Here is a 24,720-nt window from a genome sequence, read left to right as displayed (position 1 = left end):
TTGTCACCCTGCTTATTTAACTTATATGCAGAGTACATCATGCGAAATGCTGGGCTGGATGAAGCACAACCTGGAATCAAGCTTGCTGGGAGAAATATCAATAACCTCAGATATGCAGATGATACCACCCTTATGCCAGAAAGCAAAGAGAAACTGAAGAGCCTCTTGATGAAAGTGAAAGAGGAGAGTGAAAAAGCTGGCTTAAAACTCAACATTCAAGAAACAAAGATCATAGCATCTGGTCCTATCACTTTATGGCGAATAGATCGAGAAACAACGGAAACAGAGATTTTGTTTTCTTGGGTTTCAAAATCAATGCAGACAGTGACTGCAGGCATGAAATCAAAAGATGCTTGCTTGCTCCTTGGAAGAAAAGCTATGACAAACCTGGGCAGCGTATGCAAAAGGAGAGACATCACTTTGCCAACAGACAGAGCTAAAGCTATGGTTTTTCCTAGTAGTCATTTGAGAATTTGACCATAAAGAAGGCTGAGTGCCAAAGAATTGATGCTTTCAAACTTTGGTGTTGAAGACCTGAGAGTCCCTTGGACTGCAAGGAGATCAAACCAGTCCATCCTAAAGGAAATCAGTCCCGAATATTAAATGGAAGGACTGATGCTGAAGCTCCAACACTTTGGCCTTTTCTGTGAAAAGTCAACTCATTAGAAAAGACCCTGAGGCTGGGAAAGGCAACAGGAGAAGGGGGTGACAGAGATGAGATGGTTGGACAGCACCACTGACTCCATGGACATGAGTTTGAGCAAGCTCCAGGAGACAGTGAAGGACAGGGAAGCTTGGTATGCTGCAGTCACAGGGTTGCAAAGAGTCGGATATGATTCAGCAAGTGAACAAAGATCCAACAACTTCACCTCCACAATTGTGTCTTACACACATCTCACCTGAACTAGTGTGGCAGCCTCCTCTCACCCTCCCACCTAAGATGGAACATGCTGGGCAGGGTAACGTAAGGTCACCTCCATCTTATGATCCAAACCTCCCCTTGTTCCTACCACCTCCAAAATCAACACCCATATTCCAGGTCTGAGTCCTACCTCCCTGCTCTGTTCTCATCAGAAGGAGACTGACATTTCCCTGAATACTGCCAGGCTGGCCTCACCTTCAAGCATCTTGGACATGCTGGTAGGTGTGCCCATGACCACTTCAGTTTACTGATCTCTGGGACTGGGAACACTTCTATATAGTAACCTCCAGCCTCATCCTGATGTTTCTCCAGGGCCCTGACACCACATGGATAGGGTCGCAATCAGTGAGCCCTGGCAACCCTACCCTTACTGTGAAGATTCCAAAAGTGCTTCAGCTGTTGTGGGAACGACAAGGTAAGGAAGTGGAGGCAGGCAACCAGGGTGGAGCTTAATGGGTTCGGCTGTGCTCACCCTGGAGCAGAGAGCCCTCCGGCTGCCTAAACCCTGCGAGATTCAGTCCTCAGCCACAGGACTCAGTCTCCCTGTGCTTCAACCCTCTGAAGCTCGTTTTTCATCTAAAGAACCTCCTGGGAAACTTCATGTTTCTCCTTCGTTGAAATTCTCCAATGGTTCCCAGGGTTTTCAGAATGAAGAAATAACCCCTGAGCCTGCCAATCCAGGTGCCATTTCATTAATTCACTATTCCCTAAAGAAACAGGTTTCCTGAATGCTCCCAGCTCAGTCCAACCTCTAAGCCGCTATACTTGAGGCTCCCTCTGCCCATCACCCTCTCCCACACACCATCACTGTCTGTCAGATACAGGGCCCCACTTATGACTGCCTCACCATCCTGGATCCCAGGGCTGCAGGCATGTGAGCAGGTGCCCCACACTCTGGGCTTTAGTGTCTGGTAGGGTGAGGGTTACCTGATGTGGGTCCCTCAGTGCCGCCGCCGCCATCGGACTCTGAGGGTGGAGCAGCCTAGTGCTTCAGATCTGTCTCTGTGAAGCAGGCGCAATGATTTTTCTTGCTCACGTCTCCTTCTCAGTCTGGGTCACCTTGGAACCGACCCAGTGTTCTGGAACCTCTGAATAGGAAACAGATTGCCACTAGGAGGATGCTGGAAGTCCTGTCCCAACACGATGGCACACACAGAAATGCCCCTCTCCTGGACCTTCATTGGTTCCACGCTGATGTGCCTTTGCTGGCTCAAAGTCCTCTGGGCACTGTGGTTCTCACAGCAGTGAATAAAACACTGAATTAAATAGTAAATAAAACAGTGAATTAAAGCAGTGAATTAAAACTCCTCCACCTGTATGTACAGACTCTGCCTGTAGTGCAGGAGATACAGAAGATGTGAGCTCGATCCCTAAGTTGGGAAGATCCCCTGGAGAAGGAAATGGCTTTCTTGCCTGGGAAATCCCACGGACAGAGGAGCTTGATGGGCTACAGTCTATGAGGTCACAAACAAGTCAGACACAACTTAGTGAGTAAACAACAACAGTATTTTAGCTACTTACTGAATTTTTAATTAAATTTTTATTCTTGCTTGTGTTAGGTCTTTGTTGCTGTGTGTGGGCTTTCCCTGGTTGCAGAGAGTGGGGACTACTCTCTAGTTGCTCTGCATGGGTTTCTCATTGCAGTGGCTTCTCTTGTTGCTGTACATGGGCTTAGTGGCTCCAACAGCGTGTGGGATCTTCCTGAAGCAGAGACGGAACTCACATCCCATGCACTGGCAGGTGGGTTCTTACCCACTGTGCCACCAGGGAAGTCCTGTCTGCCTTTTTAATAAGTGGTAATGCTGTCTCAGTGATTCAACTTCACTTCAAGAAACAAGAAGAAATACCTCAAAACAGTCGAACCTCACACCTAAAGCAACTAGAGAAAGAACAACCCCCCTCAAGTTAGTATAAAAAAAGAAATCATAGGGGCTTCCCAGGTGGCTCAGTGGTAAAGAATCTGCCTGCCAATTGGAGAGACATGGGAAGACCACCCCGCCCCCCCCCCCCCCATGCTGCAGAGCAACAAAGCCTGTGTTCCACAACTGCTGAGCCTGTATGCTCAGGAGCCTGCAAGCCACAACTACTGAAGCCTGCATGCCTAGAGCTCACACTCCACAACAGAAGAAACCACAGCAATGAGAAGCCCACGCACTGCAACTAGAGAGTAGCCCCTGCTTGCCACAACTAGAGAAAAAGTTAGTGCAGCAAAGACGACCCACTACAGCCAAAAATTTTAAAAAATTTAAAAAAAAAGAAATCATAAAGACCAAGGCAGAAATACGTGAAATAGCAACAGCATATATGTGAAGAAAACAACTGCAAAGATCAATAAAACTAAAGGTTGATTGTCTGAAAAGATAAACAAAATCAATAAATCTTTAGCCAGATTTACAAAAAAAAAAGGGGGTGGGGGAGGAGAGGACTCAAATCAATAAAATTTGACATGAAAAAAGAGAAATTAAAACTGACACATGGACGAATTCTTGGAAAGGTATAACTTTCCAAGACTGAACCAGGAAGAATTAGAGAATATAAACAGATCAAACTGCATGTAATTAAATAGAAGGTATAATTAAAAATCTTCCAACAAACAAAGTCCAGGATCAGGTGGCTTCACAGGTAAATTCTATCAAACTTAACAAAAACTGCAGAGAGGGGAATACGCCCAAACTTGTCCTATGAAAGTAATCACCCTGATACCAAAACCAGACAAGAATACCACATATAAAAAATTATAGACAATATCACTGATGAACATAAATGCAAAAATCTTCAACAAAATACTAGCAAACAGAATCCAACAAGACATTAAAAGGATCATACACCTTGACTGAGTGGGATTTATCCCAGGAATGCAAGGAAAAACTGGGATGCAACTAAAGAAGATACACAAATCAATCAATGTATACACTATATTAATAAATTAAAAATCAGATGATCATCTCAGCAGATGCAGAAAAATATTCTAACAAAATTCAACAGCCAGTCATGGTTTTAAAAAGAACAACAACAACCTTTCCAGAAAATGGGCAGAGAAGGAATCTACCTCAACATAATAAAGGCTGTATAAAGCAAACCCACAGCAAACATCATTTTCAATGGTGAAAAGCTGAAAGCACTTCTGCTAAGAAAAGGAACAAGGTAATGATGTCCACTCTCACCACTACTATTCAGCATAGATTTGCAAGTCCTAGATACAGCACTCAAAAAAGAAAAAGAAAAGAAATACTAATTGGAAAAGAGGAAGTAAAAGTGTCACTATTTGTAAATGATGTACTAGACAAAGAAAATCCTACAGATGAAACCAGAAAACTACTAGAGCTAATCAATGAATCCTAAAGTTGCAGGATACAAAATTAATGCACAGAAAGCGCTTGCATTCCTATGCACTAACAACAAAAGAGCAGAAAGAGAAATTAAGGAAATAATCTCATTTACCATAGGAAGAAAAAGAATAAAATACCTAGGAATAAACACACCTATGGAGGTAAAAGACCTGTACTCAGAAATCTATAAAATACTGATGAAAGAAATCAAAGATGACACAAAGAGATGGAGAGATACATCAAGTTCTTGGATGGGAAGAGTCAATATTGTGAAAATTACTAAAGTACACAAAGCAATCCACAGATTCAATGCAATCCCTATCACATGACCATAAGCATTTTCCACAAAATTAGAACAGAAAATTTTACAGTTTGTATGGGAAGCAAAAAGACTCCCAAGAGTTAAAGCAAACTAGAAAGAAAAATGGAGCTGTAAGCATCAGGCTCCCCGACCTCAGACTATACTACAAGGCTATAGTAACCAAGACAATATGGCACTGGAACAAAAACAGAAATACAGATCAATGGTACAGGAAAGAAAGCCCAGTGATAAATCCACACATCTATGGGTCACTTAAGTCTATGACAAGGGAGGCAAGAACATATACTGGAGAAAAGAGAAGTCTCTTCTATAAGTAGGACTGGGAAAACTGGACAGAATGAAATTAAAACACTACCTTAAAAAAAAAACAAGAAAAACACCACCTAACACAATATTCAAAAATAAACTTAAAATGGATTAAAGACCTAAAATGTAATACCAGCTTCTAAAAGACTCTTAGAGGAAAACTTAGGGAAAACACTCTTTGACATAAATCACAGCAAGACCTTTTCTGAAGCACCTCACACACAGTAATGAAAATAAAAACAAAAAATAAATAAATGGGACCTAATTAAATTTACAAGCTTTTGCACAGTAAAGGAAACCACAAACAAGAAAAGATATCCCTCAGAATGGGAGAAAATACTTGCAAACAAAGCAGCAAAGGACTAGTCTGCAAAATACACAAATAGGGACTTCCCTGATGGTTCAGTGGTTAAGAATCTGCCTTGCAATGGAGGGGACGTGGGTTCAATCCTCAGTTGGGGAACTAAGACCCCACATGCTGCAGAGCAACTAAGCCCAGTCAGTACCACAACCACTAAGCCCACGTGCCACAACTAGACATGTGTGCCACATCAAAAGATCCAGCATGATGCAATGAAGATCCCATGTGCTGCAACTAGGACCCAACATGAAGAAACAAAACAAACCAAAATATATAAACAGCTCATGCAGCTCAAAATCAAAAGTCAAACAAATGGGCAGAAGAACTAAATAGACATTTCTTGAAAGAAGACATACAGATGGCTAAGAAGCACATGAAAAAATACTCCAAATCACTAATTATTAGTGAAATGAAAATCAAAACTACAATGAGGTATCACCTCACATCAATCACAATGGCCATCATCAAGAAATCCTCAAACAGTAAGTGCTGGAGAGAATGTGAAGAAAAGGGTTCTTGCACTGTTAGTGGGAGTGTAAATTGATATAGTCACTATAGAGAACAGCATGGAGGTTCCTTGAAAAACTAAAAATAGAACTACCACTATGACCCAGCAATCCTGGGCATATACGCTGAAAAACACCTTAATTCAAAAAGATACATACATACATACATACATACATACATACATATATATATATGATAATGTTCATTGAAGCACTATTTACAATATCCTGGACATGGAAACAACCTATAGATGTCCATCGACAGATGAACTGGATAAACACAATGGAGTATTTACTTAGCCATAAAAAGGAACAAAACTGGATCATCTGTAGAGAGGTAGATGGACCTACAGTCTGTCATACTGAGTGAAGTCAGAAAGACAATTATCATAAGTATGTGGAATCTAGAAAAATGGTACAGGTGAACCTTCTGCCAGGGCACAGAGATGCAGTCACAGAGAATGGACGAATGGACATGAGCGGAGGGGAAGGGGAGAGATAGGATGAATTGGGAGATTACATTTGACATAAATACACTACATGTGTAAAACAGAGAGCTAGTGGGAACTTGCGGCACACCACAGAGAGCTCAGCTCGGTGCTCCATGATGACTTGGGGAGGTGGGGAGGATGTATGTATTCGTATTGCTGATTCACTTTCTTATACAGCAGAAACCATCACGACACTGTACGGCGATCACCCTCCAATTACCAAAAAAAAAGATGATGTAGTAGATTCAGGCCTCTTTCCTTAATGATTAGAAAACTGGGGTTATTAAAAAAAATTCAAAGCAGCATGGGATTTCAACCATCAAACTCCCCAAATCTGAAAAAGTTGTACGTTATTTAATTTCAGAGCAACATCTCTGAATAACTATTTCAGTTCAGTTCAGTTCAGTCGCTCAGTCATGTCCGACTCTTTGCGACTCCATGAACTGCAGCACACCAGGCCTTCCTGTCCATCACCAACTCCTGGAGTTCACCCAAACCCATGTCCATCGAGTCGGTGATGCCATCCAACCATCTCATCCTCAGTCGTCCCCTTTTCCTCCTGCCCTCAATCTTTGCCAGCATCAGGGTCTTTTCATTGAGTCAGCTCTTTGCATCAAGTGGCCAAAGCATTGGAGTTTCAGTTTCAACATCAGTCCTTCCAATGAACACCCAGGACTGATCTCCTTTAGGAGGAATAATTATTTACACAACAGTTTTTGCTAGGGAACTGTAGACCAAAACCACCTGCCTTGGCCAGGCCTGCTTACCTGAGTTGTCTCACAAGAGGAAGTCTTGAAAAGGAACGTGTACTGCAGGACAAAACTAACCCAAAAACTAACGAGGAGAATTAGGGAAGGGCAAAAGAGGGAGGAGACGACCAACCCTTCAAAGACCTTCTCAATGGAACCCACCTCAGCTGAGAGATGCTCGTGCCACCAGGAAGGCCCCTGAGTCAGGCTACGGGCCAGGCGAGATGACTGGCCAGAGCCATACCAGACGCTAACGCCATCACCAGAACACCTGAGACTGTGAGCCATGTGGCAGAGCAGTCCCCCTGGGTTCCCCTGCCCTCCTGCTCTCGGCCAGGGCGCCCCTTCCCAATAAAGTCTCCTGCACATGTGTCTCCTCACACAATTCATTTCTGAGTGTTAGACAAGAGCCCACTCTTAGGCCATGGAAGGGGTCTCCCTTCCTGAAACAGATTCTTTTGTAGCCTACAACTACTGAGTCACTTCAACTGTTTTTCAATAGTCAATGTAAAATTCCCAACAGATTAACTGGCATAGTTCACAAGATTATAAACATAAAAGGAAAGTTTATTAAATACATGACTGAATATCCTAGAGGGAACTTTCTGAGCCCAGATGCCATATTTGGAAAAAGAGGTTCTCCCTACCCAGCAGACAAATCAGAACATAGAGACAGAGCTGTCACTGATAATCAGAACAAAGTGACAAAACGTTGAGAAACATAAAGACACAAGAAAGGTTTTTGTCGGCCAGTGGCTTGGGTTTACAATCAGAGTCATCCAAAGGAGAAAGATAGAAGTGAATAAGTAAAAAAAAGCCAAACATGCTTACCAGGATCAGGATGGTACATGTGGCTCTGACTTCATAGGCAGGTCCAGAAGAAAGTCTACTGCTGAGAATGTACTGGACTTACTGCTTGTACCTGTAAAGAACAAAGACAATGGAGGCATTAGCCCAGACGACAAGGTCCAAACACACTACATCAATATCACAGACACTGACAATACTTCCTCTCAGTCTATCTGGAAAGTCCCAGGAAGATATGCATACATACCCACACCCCATATTTCTGTTTCTGCTCCTCACCACGCTAACAGGAACATCAATCTATACCAGGAGTTTCAGGATCCAGTCTAGGAAACAGCAGAAGTCAGAGTACCCAGTGGATGGAGCTAAGACTTTGATCCCAAAGAGGTATGCAGACAAAGCTTAATGGCCTAAAAACTACTCAGGAGGCAAGTCATGCTGGGAGAAAGTCCCATATTCTTTCCGTGTTTACATCCAGTTTCATTCAATGCAAAAGCTGCAACCAGATGATCCCTTTAAAGAAAAGACCAACTTGTTAGCAAAGACCAAGTGATCCAAAGATGTCTCATCTCATGCCCAAATTGGAATTACAAAGTTATAAAGAGTGAGGAATTTCCAAGGATCCCAACTCAGTCTGAGTGAAGATAATAGCCAAATTAAAGTTAGTAGAAACTACTCCATCAATTTATAAAGTATGTTAGAGACTGATTGTATTTGAATCAGAGGAATCGGGTGACAAAGAAAGATAGTGGGTAATTCTAATGCCAGAAAATTAACTTAGTCACATAACAAATCATTTTAATTTAATAATAAGAGCAATCTTTTATAATAACAAAGCTATTTGGTATAGACTGTTTTATAGTAACAAAGAATAATCAACCTCGCATCTATCACTGAGAGACTAAATAAATCATGCTGCATCCTCATAATGAACATTAGGTAGTTGTGGACATGATCAATAAATTTTCTCTACTGCTGAGCCTTCAGATCATAATCTTACATTCTAGAAAAAGTAAGAATACCATATTCAGAATATCTTAAAGACAGATATCTTAATAAGAATATCTAATACATATTCTTACCTACTCTTACAAGAAAGAATATCATATCCAGAATATCAACAATAAGAATATGTACATTCTTACTATATATTTAAGAATATCAGTGCTCACTTCGGCAGCACATATACTAAAATTGGAACGATACAGAGAAGATTAGCATGGCCCCTGCGCAAGGATGACACGCAAATTCGTGAAGCGTTCCATATTTTTTTGAATCAGTTCTAATGAGATGGATGAAACTGGAGCCCATTATACAGAGTGAAGTAAGCCAGAAAGATAAAGACCAATACAGCATACTAATGCATATATATGGAATTTAAAAAGAGGGTAACGATAACCCTATGTGCAAAACAGAAAAAGAAGACACAGATGTACAGAACAGACTTTTAGACTCTGTGGGAGAAGGTGAGGGTGGGATGTTCAGAGAGAACAGCATTGGAACAGTGAAACAGATCACCAGCCCAGGTTGGATGCATGAGACGGGTGCTCAGGGCTGGTGCACTGGGAAGACCCAGAGGGATGGGATGGAGAGGGAGGCGGGAGGGGGGATCGGGATGGGGAACACATGTAAATCCATGGCTGATTCATGTCAATGTATGGCAAAAACCACTACAATATTGTAAAGTAATTAGCTTCCAACGAATAAAAATAAATGAAAAAAAAAAGTTAAACTAAAAAAAAAAACAAAATAAAAGAATATCATATAGCAATACCACAAAAAACATTTATTAGTAAAGAGGAGAAGTGAGCATCAGGATTTAAGGCAGAAAAGGACAGGCTAATTCTACCATCCACCAAAAAAAGATGTCCTTTTCATCATAGGGGACTGGAATGCAAAAGTAGGAAGTCAAGAGATACATGGAGTAACAGGCAAGGCTGGCCTTGGAGTACAAAATGAAGCAGGGCAAAGACCAACCGAGTTTTGCCAAGAGAATGCACTGGTCATTACAAACACCCTCTTCCAACAACACAAGAGAAGATTCTACACATGGACATCACCAGATGGTCAATACCAAAATCATATTGATTATATTCTTTGCAGGCGAAGATGCAGAAGCTCTATACAGTCAGCAAAAACAAGACCGGGAGCTTACTGTGGCTCAGATCATGAACTCCTTATTGCCAAATTCAGACTTAAATTGAAGAAAGTAGGGAAAACCACTAGACCATTCAGGTATGACCTAAATCAAATCCCTTATGATTATACAGTAGAAGTGACAAATAGATTCAAGGGATTAGATCTGGTAGATGGAGTGTCTGAAGAACTATGGACGGAGGTTCGTGACCCTGTACAGGAGGCAGTGATCAAGACGATCTCCAAGAAAAAGAAATGCAAAAGGCAAAATGGTTGTCTGATGAGGCCTTACAAACAGCTGGGAAAAGAAGAGAAGCAAAAGGCAAAGCAGGACAGGAAAGATACCCCAATTGAATGCAGAGTTCCGAAGAATAGCAAGGAGAGATAAGAAAGCCTTCCTTAGCGATCAATGCAAAGCAACAGAGGAAAACAACAGAATGGGAAAGACTAGAGATCTCTTCAAGAAAACCAGAGATACCAAGGGAACATTTCATGCAAAGATGGGCACAATAAAGGACAAAAATGGTATGGACCTAACAGAAGCAGAAGATATTAAGAAGAGGTGGCAAGAATATACAGAAGAACTATACAAAAAAGATCTTCATGACCCAGATAATCATGATGGTGTGATCACTAACCTAGAGACAGACGTCCTGGAATGTGAAGTCAAGTGGGCCTTAGGCAGCATCAGTACGAACAAAGCTAGTGGAAGTGATGGAATTCCAGTTGAGCTATTCAAATCCTAAAAGATGATACTGTGAAAGTGTCGAACTCAATATGCCAGCAAATTTAGAAAATTCAGCAGTGGCCACAAGACTGGAAAAGGTCAGTTTTCATTCCAATCCCAAAGAAAGTTAATGCCAAAGAATGTTCAAACTACTGAACGATTGCACTCAGCTCACACAATACAAAGTAATGCTCAAAATTCTCCAAGTTAGGCTTCAACAGTATGTGGAATGAGAACTTCCAGATGTTCAAGATGGATTTAGAAAAGGTAGAGGAACCAGAGATCAAATTGCCAACATCTGTTGGATCATAGAAAAAACAAGAGTTTCGAAAAACATCTACCTCTGCTTTACTGACTACACCAAAGCCCCTGACCATGTTGTGCAAATGCAGTCTAGTTGATAATTAGGACTCCCCTAACTACAAAGCTGCTAACCCCTGGGAAAAGATAAACACCAGTCTTTGGTTATACAAGAAGGACTGGACAAGAAGAACCATTTTTCTGAATTGGTTCCATTGCTGCTTTGTCCCTGAAATCAGTATACTGCAAGTAAAGAACTGCCTTTTACAGTTCTTGTAAGGCCCATTACATACAGCACTTTATGGAAAGATTATCAGTGCTACAGATAGATGAGGATTCTGATCAAGAAATCACCACAAAAGTCAGGAAGGATTATACTTAAGTTGCTCTTGTTATAGAAAAAGCTGTGAAAGCCATAAAGTCTGAAACAATAAATTCCTACTGGAGAAAAATGTGTCCAGATGACTTCACAGGATTTAAAACAAAGGCAGTCAAGAAAATCATGAAAGAGACTGTAGGTATGGGGGCCAGGGGAGGGGGGCAGGTGGGAAGGTGAAGGGTTTCAAGACATGGATCTTGAAGAAATTCAAGAGCTAACTGACACCATACCAGAGGAATGAGCAGTAGACAACTCGATGGAGATGAGTGCTTCTGAACTTGTGATAGATGAGGAAGATGATGTCAATGCACCAGTGCCAGAAAACAAAATGAACTTAGACAATCCAGCGGAAGGGTTCTGATTATTCAAGACTGCTTCTGACTTCTTTTATAAGATGGGCCTTGTATGATATGGGCACTGAAATTAGGGCAAACACAAACAGTGGAAGAAGGATTGGTACCATACAGAAACATTTTTTGAGAAATGAAAAAACTTTAAAAGTCAGACAGAAACTGGCTGATCCACGTTGCTGTATGGCAGAAACAAACACAATATTGTAAAGCAATTATCCTCCAATTACAAATAAATTTAAAAAAGAAAATGAAATTAAGAAAACAGAATAATCCCTTTAGTCTTAATACTTGCTACAAAAAAAGGCAATTCAGACATTTTCAATGTTAGGAATTGCCATATCTTTATAAATAGTTCCCATTCTTGAACTGGAATAGTCTGCAACAAAAACTAGCAACCACAACATAAGCAAAATAACTACTTAAATAGGATATCATGATAAAATGTTTTCTGAATAAACAATCACATGAAGGAATACATCTCTATTAGCCAATGCAGCCATAAATTAAAATGTTAATGAGGCAAAACTGGTCATGATGACAATAAAACAATATCAAACTAAAAAGTTCTTATTAAGCTTAATTCATTTTAACATATTTCAACAAAAACTCTCAAATCCATTGCAGCAAACCGTATTAATTAAACCAGGAATCTATTACCATTTTTTACTCCTATGCTTTAATTTGTACATGCTCACCCTTAATTTAAGGATAACCATGAATAAAACATGAAAATCAGGAAAAACTCTTATAACCAACCATTCATTAGTGCATAAGCCAGGCTACCATGGACCAATCATATTGCTGCTTCATTATTAACACGTGAATCATTATACCTGTAAATATGAATTTTTTCACATCTTATTTTAAAATTAAGGTAGAGTTGATTTACAACATTATATAAGTTTCAGGTGTACAACATAGAGACTGACACTTTTTAAAGTTTACACTTGATTTACAGTTATAACATACTGACTATACTCTCTGTGTACAATATATGCTTGTAGCTTATTTTACACCTCGTAGTTTGTACCTCTAAGTATGCTACTTCTATCATATCCCTTCTCCTCGCGAGTAACCACTAGTTTGTTCTCTATATTGTGAATCTATTTCTTTTTGTTATCTTCACCAATTTGTTTTCTTTGTTTAGATTCCACATAAAAGTGATATCATACAGTGTTTGTCTTTCTCTTTGAATTGTTTCACTAAGCATAATATCCTCCAAGTCCACCCACGTTGCATGTGGAAAATTTTCATACTTTTGATGGCTGCATAGTATTCTATTCCATTAAATATATGCACACAGTATATATAATACATATATAGAAGATATATGCATTTATAGATAGATATCCCACATCTTTATTCATTCATCTGTTGATCATCATAGGTTCCTCCCATATTTTTCTTGGCTATTGTAAATAATGCTGCTATGAACATTGGGGTGCATGTATCTTTTCAAATCAGTGGTGTTTTTGTTTTTTTTTAAATAAATACCCAAGGCTGGAAATGCTGAATTCTATGGTAGTTCTAGTTTTAGTTCTTTTAAGGAACCTCCATATTCCTATTCACAGTGGCTGCAGCAATTTACATTCCCATTAATAGTGTAGGAGGGCTTTCTCTCTTTTTTCACATCCTTGTTATTTGTGGTATTTTTGATGACAACCATCTGACAGCTGTGAAGTGATATCACTGTGGTTTTGATCTGCCTTTCTCTTTATTTTGGGGGCTCCAAAATCACTGCAGATGGTGACTGCAGCCACAAAATTAAAAGATGCTTATTCCTTGGAAGGAAAGCTATGACCAACCTAGATAGCATATTAAAAAGCAGAGACATTACTTTGCCAACAAAGGTCCGTCTGATCAAGGCTATGGTTTTTCCAGTGGTCATGTACGGATGTGAGAGTTGGACTGTGAAGAAAGCTGAGCGCCGAAAAATGGATGCTTTTGAACTGTGGTGGAGAAGACTCTTGAGAGTCCCTTGGACTGCAAGGAGATCCAACCAGTCCATCCTAAAGGAGATCAATCCTGGGTGTTCATTGGAAGGACTGACGCTGAAGCTGAAACTCCAATACTTTGGCCACCTCATGCGAAGAGTTGACTCATTGGAAAAGACCCTGATGCTGGGAGGGATCAGGGGCAGAAGGAGAAGGGGACGACAGAGGATGAGATGGCTGGATGGCATCACCAACTCGATGGGCATGAGTCTGAGTAAACTCTGGGAGTTAGTGATGGACAGGGAGGCCTGGCGTGCTGCGATTCATGGGGTCGCAAAGAGTCGGACACGACTGAGCAACTGAACTGAACTGAACTGAATGATTAACAATGTTGAGCCTCTTTTCACGTGCCTGGTGGCCATGCATAAATATGTTACAATACTGTAAATGTATTTTCATTTCCTTCTGATTTTCTCAAGAGCATTTTCTTTTCTCTACCTATAAGTATAAAATACATATAAAATAGAATATATATGCTGGTCAACAGTAGACTATTAGTAATTATGTTTGGGGGAATCAAAAGTTATATGCAAATTTGTGATTGTGTAGGGGGTTGGCACCCATAACCCCTGCAGTTTAAGGGTCAACTGTATCTACAAACTATAAATCTGTAAAACTCCTTTACATTGACTATTAATTACTACTACTATGAAAAAAACCCCCAAAACCTCATTTTGGAGAAAGGCAAAGGACCGAATCATCACATGGGAAAGGAGAAATAAAAAACAAGATATTTTTGCATCTTTTTCTATCTGAACTTCTTCTCCAATAACTTTCTTGTTTGTAAAAAACACATTCCACCTAATAAAGGAAAACGGAGGGTAGAACCATCACCTATATTGATGGTACAGGCAAAAATCATTATTGGCAGGACTTCCCTGGTGGTTCAGTGGCCAAGACTCTGTGCTTGAGCCTCAGGTTTGATCCCTAGTCAAGGAACTAGATTCCACATGCCCCAAGACCCAGTGAAGCCAAATAAATAAATATTAAAAAAAAAAAAAAAATCTAGAGACTTCCCTGGCGACCCAATAGTTAAAAATATGCCTTCTTTAAAAAAAGGAAAAAGACTGCCTCCCCAAACAGGGAACCTAGGTTTGAGGAAACTAAGAACCTACATGCCACAGGGGAAGTAAGCCCAAGTGCCACATCTACTGAGCCCTTGCACCACAACTAAAGAAAAGTCTGTGATGAACAGCCTACACGCTGCAACTAAGGCCTGTCACAGCCAAAACTAAATAGAGAAATAACATAAATATTGAAAATAAAATAAAATACCCTGGTAAATTTGAATACTGTTTGGTACTGCATAATATGGAGAAACTGTTTATAGTTACATATGATAAAGATACTACAATTAAACAAACAAAAAAAGTCCTAGCCTATTACAGATACTTAATTTTTTTTTTTTTTTTTTCTTTTTGGCCATACCTCATGGCTCGCAGGATCTTAGCTCCCTGACCAGGGACTGAACCCACACCCTCAGCAGTGAAATCATGGAGTCCTAACCACTGGCCCACCAGGGAATTCCCTTATTTGAACTTAGAGGTAGTGATATGGCTTCTGGAGTTTGCCTCAAGATAAGCAAACTGCTGAGGGAAATAGAGCAGGATTGTAAACGAAATTATTTTGGCTGTCAGTCAGTTCATTTGTAGCTATATGATGACTTCTTGTGGGTTTTTTCTTTTTTCCTATTACAGTGTCCACTTTTCCAGGATTTTTTAAGATTCTGTAATATTACTTACAAAATTTTTATATTAGTAATCAAACATGTTGAGCTTGTTTTCCATTTGCTATATGCTACCCTTTTATTCTGAAGTGTATCATATCTCAACAAATGTCATGTTCAGATACCAGTACACTGGATTCTCCTAATATTATCATACTGTGCTCAGTTAACTGCTTCAGTCATGTCCAGCTCTTTGCGACCCTATGGACTGTAGCTGGGCAGGCTCCTCTGTCCATGGGATTCTCCAGGCAAGAATACTGGAGTGGGTTGCCATGCCCTCCTCCCAGGAATCTTCCCGACCCAGGGATCGAACCTGCATCTCCTGTGTCTCCTGCACTGCAGGCAGATTCTTTACCCACTGAGCTACCTGGGAAGCCCTAATATTATTATACTGTTCATCAGTTTTCCTTAGCAAAGTTAAACATACTGAATCCCTTCAACCTCAGGAGAGGTTAAGACAGAGAAGTAAGTCAGTCATGCCGGTAGAGGTGCAAAGTGGGGAAGAGAAGACCCAACTATGTGGATTATTTCATAGTTCTCAACAAGTTTTCACTTGTATTACCATCAGGTCATCAAACTTAGACTGCTGTTGAAGCCTCCTACACTGTTGGTGGGAAGGTATATGTTAGCCAAAAAGTTTATCTGGGTTTTCCCTAAGATCATACAGCAAAACCCCAAAGAACTTTTTGGCCAACCTGATAGATTGGTACAGCCACTTTAGAAAACAGTATGGAGGTTCCTTACATTATGATCCAGCAATCCCACTCAGGCATATATCTGGAGAAAACCATGGTTCCAAAGGATACATGTACCCCATATACCTGTCATGGTATTTCCATGTCATGTGAATAGCACCTCAATAAAGCATTACTATTTTTTTTTTTTTTAATATGCATGGGACTTCCCTGGTGGTCCAGTGGTTAAGAATCCATCTTGCAATGGAGGAGACACTGGTTCAACCTCTGGTCTAGGAAGACCATGGAACATGGAACACATGCCATGGAACAATTAAGCCTGTGCACCACAACAAGAGAAGCCACTGCAACAAGAAGTCCATGAACCGCAACTAGAGAAAGCCCGCAGCAATGAAGATCTAGCATAGTCAAAAATAAAAAGTTCAAAAATAAAAAAAAAAGAATAAAAATGTCAACTGCGGCAAAATCTTCTGAGAGGAAATTTAAACAAAATCTTAAAGTTACCATTGGATTTAGGACTTTGTTAGTGACAATGGAGCTGTGAGGCTAATACACAAAACTTCAAAAAGTAGAGCTATATAGTCAGCGTAATCAGGAGAGAAAAAAAACAATGCTCTAAGAGTTCAGTTCTAGGGTCCTGGTGGTCCAGTGGTTAAGACTACACGCTCGCAATGCAGGGAGTCCAGGTTCAATCCTGATCCAGAAACTGAATCCCACATGCTGGAACTGAGAGTTTTCATGCCAAAACTAAGACCAGACACAGAAAAATAAATTAAATATTAAAAATAAATAAAAGTTCAGTTGTAAAAGATGACAGAGACAATAGAACAAGAAATGCACTGGATCACTAACGGAGGAAAAACTTTTAGAAGGAATAAGTGTTTATAATGTTAGTTTAAAAAGAGACTGAAAGAGAGAGCAGTAAGAGGTCACCAGTCATGAGATTTGATCAAGAACCAGTCCGCAGACAAATTAAGACACGGGGGCATGGCCCTTAGCTGGCATTCGAGTTAAATTGATTTGTTTTAGGTTAGGAAGCAGACTGTTTTCACATGGTGAGCTCTGCTCTTTCTGTGGGTGGCAGGAGCTGAATATCAACAGAGGAGGAAGTCACACCAGGGAACTTAATGAAGTAACAATTAAGATTTGCTGGCCCTGCTGAAAGTTTAATAAAGAGATTGAGCCAAGAACTGCAATCTGGAGAGGAAAATAACAGGAAATGGAAAAGGTTGCTGGCCCAGGGACAACACGTGCACAGGAGTTCAGTTGAACAGGGTTTTGGAAGTTTTAAATGACAGATCTGAGTTCTCTTACCTCAAAGTACTGAAATATTTACAATTACTAAGGCAGTTCAGGGAAAGATGTCCTAGATTTTCTGAACGTTCCTCAACTAAGTGAAGGTGGTAAGGCTAAAAAGGAAATCTCCATGTGGAATCTTTTTGGCCAATGGGAAACGGTGACATCTTAGAGCAGTGATGATCCACCCAGGACTTCACATCTCTAAAGAGCAGAGAACCTATCTGAGACCCTAGCCAGTGATTCTGAAAATTTTCTCTCTAAACCAGCATATGCTCCAGGGAGTCAATGACGAGCGCATGAAACTGTGCCTACAGTCACTGGGGTAGGATCCAATTCCACTCACCTAATTGGTGGTTGTGGTATAAGGAGAGTTTCAGTTACAAATAAGAATTACGACATCTGCTGCAAACTGCTATGATACACCAAGGAGATGATAGTGCATCCATCTAAAATTGAACTGTAGTTTGTGTTCAGGAAAAATGAAATATCTCCAACAGCCTTAACATTGTGGAAGTCAAATCTAAAGACTGTAAATTTGGGAAAACTACTTCTGCTTCACAAAATGTATTCTCCTTAAAGTTGTTTAAAAAACCCACTCCTGGACATATTAACAGGAGAAAACTATAATTTGAAAAGATACATGCCACTTAAGAAAGTTCCCTAAGTGGCCTGGTGGTTAGGATTCTGGGCTTTACTGCTCTGGGCCCGGTTCAATTCTGGAGGGAACTGAAATCCTACAAGCCAGGAAGAGAGGAAGAGAGGATGGGAAGGAGGAAGGAAGAGAAAGCAAGCAAGAAAAATACATGCACCCATGCACCCCAATGTTTACTGCAGCACTATTTACAACAGCCAAGCATAGAAGCAACTTAAATATCCATCGACAGAGGAATGGATAAAGAAAACGTGGCACATACACACAGATACACGCCACGCACACACACATATACATATATATAATAGAATATTACTCAACCATAAAAGAGAATGAAATAATAGAGATTATCATACTAAGTGAAGTAAGACAAATATCATATGATATCACTTATATACAGAATCTTAAAAAGATGATACAAATTGTTACAAAGAAACTTATTTACAAAATATAAACAGATTCAGACTTTGAAAAGGATTACGTTATCAAAGGGGAAAGGTGCGGGGTAGACAAATCCAGAGTTTGGGATTAACATATCCACTACTATAAATAAATGGAGAACAGAATGGCAACCCACTCCGGTATTCTTGCCTGGAGAATTCCATGGACAGAGGAGCCTGGTGGGCTACAGTCACAGGGTCACAAAGAGTCGGACACAACTGAGCGTGTGCACGCACACACACACACACTACAAATAAAACAGATGATCAACAAGGAGCTACTGTGTAGCACAGGAGCTCTCCTCAGTGTTCTGTAATGACATGTATGGGGTAGCATCTGAAAACGGTGGATGCATTATGCACATGTATAACGGAGCCGCTCTGCTGTGCACCTGACAGTAACACGACGTTTTTAATCAATTAAGCCTCGATCTAAAATACAAATCTAAAGAAACCGAACCTTAAATCAGTCAACCTGGTATCTCCAGGTCGGCACTAGTGAGGTAATCTGCCTGACAGTTCCCGGACGAGGCCCCTGGCACTGAGAGCTCGGAAGCTTAGCCACTTGACCACTTGGTCTAATGTCTTTTTCTTCTTTTTAATATTTTTTATTTGGCTGCATCAGGTCTTAGTTGAGGTATGTGGGCTGTTCATTGCAGCACACAGGGCTCTCTGGTTGTGGCACGTGGGCATACTTGTCCTGGGGCATGCGGAATCTTAGTTCCCTGACCAGAGATTAAAGCTGCATCCCCTGCGTTGGAAGATGGATTCTTAGCCACCAGACCACCAGTTCTAATGTCTTTTTATTAGAGTCCTTTCATGACAACCCTATTTAAAATAATAAAAGTCTCTGGCATTTGTCTTAATTTTCTATAGTATATACTGTAAAATGTACTCTAATGTACAAGTCTGCATATTTTGACAGCACATATAATCATACATACATCACTAAAATATACAGAACTTGGGAATTCCCTGGCAGTCCAGTGGTTAGGACTCAGATCTTTCTCCGCTGTGGCCCAGGTTTAATCTGTAGTCAGGAAACTAAGACCCGAGAGCTGCTCGGTGTGCCCAGAAGAAAAAAAGGGCAACAAGGGAAAAGCAGTAAGTATATACAAGGGAATTCTCATAAGGTTATCAGCTGATTTTCCAGCAGAAACTCTGCAAGGCAGAAAAGCTAAAAACCTCCAACCAAGAATACTCTACCTAGCAAGGTTCTCGTTTAGCTTCGACCAAGAAGTCAGAAGCTTTACAGACAAGCAAAAGCTAAGAGAATTCAGCACCACCAAATCAGCTTTAGCACATATGCCAAAAGAAGTCCTCTAGAAGGAAAAGGCCACAGCTAGAAACAAGAAAATTACAAATGAGAAAGCTCACTGGTAAAGGCAAACATACAGTCAAGGTAGGAAATCACCCACACACAAATACAGTATCAAAACCAGCAATTATGAGAAGTGGAGAGTACAAATGTAGGGTATTGGAAACGCATTTGACTTGAAGAAACCAGCAACTTAAAATAATATATATATATATAAAACATATATTTTAATGTTATATGTATGTATATGTATACATACATAAAAACCTCATGGTAGGGACTTCCCTGGCAGCCCAAGATTAAGAATCTGCCTGGCAAGGACATGGAAGCAACCTAGATGCCCATCAGCAGACGAATGGATAAGGAAGCTGTGGTACATATATACCATGGAATATTACTCAGCCATTAAAAAGAAATCCTTTGAATCAGTTCTAATGAGATGGATGAAACTGGAGCCCATTATACAGAGTGAAGTGAGCCAGAAAGATAAAGACCAATACAGTATACTAACGCATATATATGGAATTTAGAAAGATGGTTAACGATAACCCTATATGCAAAACAGAAAAAGAGACACAGATGTACAGAACAGACTTTTGGACTCTGTGGGAGAAGGCGAGGGTGGGATGTTTTGAGAGAACAGTATCAAAACATGTATATTATCTAAGGTAAAACAGATCACCAGCCCAGGCTGGATGCATGAGACAAGTGCTCGGGCCTGGTGCACTGGGAAGACCCAGAGGAATCGGGTGGAGAGGGAGGTGTGAGGGGGGATCAGGATGGGGAATACATGTAAATCCATGGCTGATTCAAGTCAATGTATGACAAAAACCACTACAATATTGTAAAAGTATTAGCCTCCAACTAATAAAAATAAATGAAAAAAAAAAAAAAAAGAACCTGCCTGGCAGTGCAAGGCACTCGGGTTCGACCCCTTGGTGGGAAACTAGGATCCCACATGCTGCAGAGCAACTAAGCCTGCGAGCAGCAACTATTGAAGCCTGCAGGCTCCGCAGGAGCCCGAGCGCCACAACTAGACTCTGCGCCACATCCAATGAGCCTGCATGACACAACAAAGATCACATGCAAACAAACAAACAAAAGCCTCCTGGTAACTGCAAAACAAACTTCCAGTTATAAAGAATGTAAGCAGTGGTCCTCCACCTTTTTGGCACCAGGGACTGGTTTCATGGAAAACAATTTTTCACAGACCAGGGGAGGATGGTTTCAGGCTGATTCATGCACATTACATTTATTGTGCACTTTATTTCTAATCTAATGACGCTGCACATCTGACAAGAGGTAGCAGTCCACAGCCCATAGGTTGGGGACCCCTGAGTACAGCATAGGGAACAGAGTCAGTAATATTGTAGTAACTCTGTATGGTAACACAGTAACGGAATTTTTCCCGTCATCATTTTGTACTGTATAAAAATATCTAATTATTATATTGTACAATTGAAACTAATATAAGTCAATCATACAAATACGTAAAAAAAAGAAAAAAAAACCACCTAGGTTCATCTCTGAATCCTGTTTCACTCTCTCACTGTTAGAGAGTGAATGTTTATGTCCCCCCACAATTCATAGTTGACACAGAACCTCCCAATTTTATGGTATTAGGAGCAAGAACCTTTGGGAGGAAATTAGATGAGGCCATGAAGGTAGGGCCCACAAAGAAGACATTGACACCCGTATAAAAGTCAGGAAGGCTTGCTCCTCTCTGTTCATTACCACCTAAGGACACAGAACATGGCTTCTAGGAACCAGGAAGCAGGCCCTCACCAGACACAGAACCTGATCATGCAGGCACCCTGATCTTGGACTTCCAGCCTCTAGAAATAAACTCCTGGTGTTTATAAGTCATTTAGTTTACGGTATTTTGTTATAACCACCCATGCAGAAAAAGACACTTTCCTTCCCCATTGGAAAATCCAGTTAACTCATAATAAAAACATATCCAGAATCCAGCCACTTCTAAGCTACCACTCTGTTCCATAAACCCTCAAGTGGACTACTGTAGGAGCCTCCACACTAGTTTTCCTTTCTCTTCCCGCAGTCTCACAATCTATTCTCCACTGTGCAGGCATGCAGGCATATGATTTTAAGGGCTAGGTAAGGGCTTCCCTGGTGGCTGTGTTAAAGAACCTGCCTGCCAATGCGGGAGTCACAGGTTCAATCCCTGATTCAGGAGGATTCCACATGCTGCGGAGCAACTAGGCCCAGAGGCACAACGATTAAGCCCGTGTACCCCAACTACTGAAACCCACGTAACCCAGAGCCCACACTCTGCTACAAGAAGCCACTGCAATGAGAGGCATCCCCCCAAAAATAAATGAATGAACGAATGAAAGAATGGAGCTAGGCAAGGTCATTCCCCTCTTTTTATCCAAACTTCCTATCACCTCCAGAACAGATACCCAATTGCTTAGGCACCAGTTCCAGTCCTGAATTCTGTCCTCTTGTTCCTTCTTCCCACCTATTGGAAAGGAGATCTTAATGATCCCACCTCAGCTCTACCTCTAAGCACTTTCACATCCTGGTACTGGGATAACATTTCCACATCCATTTACATTAGGTGCCAGAAATGGAAACACCTCTATATAACCCTTGGTAGACTCAGGACCTGGGCTTAGGTCCTTAAAGAATCCCAGGGCAGGAAATTACCTGGCGGTGCAGTGTATAAGAATCTGCCTGCCAAAGCAGTGGACACAGGTTCGATCCCCGGTCTGGGAAGATTCACAAGCTGTGACAGTAACTAAGACGATGCACCACAGCTACTGAACCCATGCTCCACAAGAGAAATCACCACAATGAAAAAGCCCATACACCTCAGAAAAGAGTAGCCCCCACTCACGGCAGCTAGAGAAATGCCTGCGCAGCAAGGAAGACCCAGCACAGCCATAAATAAATAAATAAATGTATTAAAAAGGATCCCGAGGCACCACAACACAGAGAATATATGGGTTGGGGAAGTGAACAGTAACAGTCTGGAACACACTACACATACCTATACAGGTTCCACAAACGTTTCGGCAGTCATATTTTAAGAGACAGACTACAGATGAATGAATATAATTAATGTCAGGTTTCACGGGGTTCGGGCCGCTCTGAGAGCACGCCTGGCCCTTGGGCTGAATGCCTAACTTTTGTGCCTCAGTGTCTCACCTTACTAGCTCTGCGTGCTTGAACAAAGATTCAACCTCCTGATGCCCCAACGTCTTCATCCTCCTCCTTCGGCCTGCTCATTCAAAGGCTGTTAAACAGCTTTTGGAAGACTTTTGAAAACCTAACGTAGTTTGGTTTAAAATTTCCCACAGCTCTTAGAATCCTGAGAATATATGCAGAGCCCTCAGCCTGCCATTCCAGGAATAACTCCGCCCCAAACTTTGTTCCTCACCGGGCACAACGGAGCCCAGATTTCCCGAATCCCCAGAGCTCAGTCGCAGCTCCAGGCCTTTGTACATGCCGGTTCCTCTGCCTGTATCCCTCTCCCTCATCTAATCACACCCCAGATAGTAAGCCTAAACTGGAAAACTGAAATGTTTATTCACAAACACTGTCAGAAACAAGAGCACGTGTACTAACGCCTCACCGTCCCGGACAACGGGGACTGGGCTGAGGGAAGAGGGCACTCCGGGCGTTAGCGTCTGGTGGGGTGAGGGCGGGAAGGGCCCGAGGACAAGCGCTTACCTGAGGCGGGTCCCTCCGAGCGGCCGCAGCCATCCAGGCCTTTGGGCGGAGTGGGTCCGGGAGCGGGCCGGCGGGTCTTAAACCGGCCCTGGTGCGAATCATCTCGGGCGGTGCTGCGGCCGAACCTCAGACTCGCTTCTGTGCAGCGGCACTCCTCTCGACGCTTTCTCGGTCCTGTCCCGTCGGCCCCGGCTCACGGCTCCAGAACTTCTGTCCGGATGAACACACCCGAACAGCCAAAATGACCGCCCGGAGGAGGACGCCAGAAGTCCCGCCCCTCGCTAGGAGACACGCACGGAAACGCCTCTGTTCTGAGCCTTCATTGGCTCAGCAAGGCTGCTCAGCAGAGCATTCTGGGTAATGTAGTTCTCACGCTTGGGGTAACGCACACCACCCCTTTGCACCCTGACAAGTTTAGACCCGAGGGGCGCTGGGAAATGGAGTCTACCCGTCCAAGGATTTAGAAGCCTCTTGTTCGTTCTTAAAGGGGCAGATCTCAGGACTTCTGGGGGGTGTTGGGTTGCCTGAAGACATTCACCCAAGATTGGAGATGTTAGTTCAGTCTCTGTGAACTTCATCATGCTGCCTGAGGACACATGTATCATTTCTTCTCAGAGGATACAGAGCCAAATACACATATCATTCCTAGTCCTTCAGATACAAAATGTGTCCGCTGGTAGCAGAAGCTAATAAACATTTCATGGGAGAGAGGCAAAATAGGGCTACGGGCCTAAGAGACACAAACTACTGTTACCAAACCAAACTTGGGCCAGTCACCTGATGCACAGAAAAGCCAAGCCATTGATATTCCCTTGTGGTGAAAGGTAAGTACAGGGTTTACTGCAGGAACTAGCAAGAACAGGCAGCTCATGCTCAAAAGACCTGAAGTCCCCAATGACTTTCAAAGAAGGGATTTTAAAGACAGTATGAGGAAGAGGGTGGCAGGATGTGTGATCAGCCTGAGCACAATTCTCTGGTTGATGATGAGATAATGGTGATATTTTCAGAATCTTAATTATCAGTTTTCTAACTCCAATTGGTCTGGGAGGTTACATGCGGGTTGTCAGCATGCAGTTACCTTCCTCCACCTGGTGGGGGTTTTAGTAACTGCAAAATAGCTCAAGGATATAGCTCAGGATATTATCCATAGCCCCTGAGGAGGAACTATAAAGGTCTTTCACTTTGTTTTATGGTTAAACTATTATTTTGTCACAC

At 41.6% G+C, this 24,720-nt stretch overlaps 1 protein-coding gene and 1 non-coding gene across 2 annotated transcripts in view; one reads left to right on the top strand and one right to left on the bottom strand.

The window, feature by feature from the left end:
- Nucleotides 1-24,325, bottom strand: part of LOC122420722 (zinc finger protein 501-like) — a 31,470-nt gene extending 7,145 nt beyond the window's left edge. Inside the window, exons 1-3 of the mRNA XM_043436122.1 lie at nt 23,506-24,325; nt 7,818-7,908; nt 1,850-2,178 (exon numbers count right to left, since the gene is read on the bottom strand). Coding sequence (XP_043292057.1) covers nt 1,850-1,882 — 33 coding nt within the window. The 5' untranslated portion in view covers nt 1,883-2,178; nt 7,818-7,908; nt 23,506-24,325. The remainder of the gene's footprint in view (nt 1-1,849; nt 2,179-7,817; nt 7,909-23,505) is intronic.
- Nucleotides 8,958-9,064, top strand: LOC122421870. The gene has a single exon (XR_006263671.1). It is a non-coding gene; the product is annotated as a U6 spliceosomal RNA (small nuclear RNA).
- Nucleotides 24,326-24,720: the final 395 nt, after the last annotated feature.

This window comes from Cervus canadensis, chromosome 18 (genome assembly GCF_019320065.1).
Source record: "Cervus canadensis isolate Bull #8, Minnesota chromosome 18, ASM1932006v1, whole genome shotgun sequence".
NCBI lineage: Eukaryota > Metazoa > Chordata > Mammalia > Artiodactyla > Cervidae > Cervus > Cervus canadensis.
This window is presented reverse-complemented; position numbering and strand designations above follow the sequence as displayed.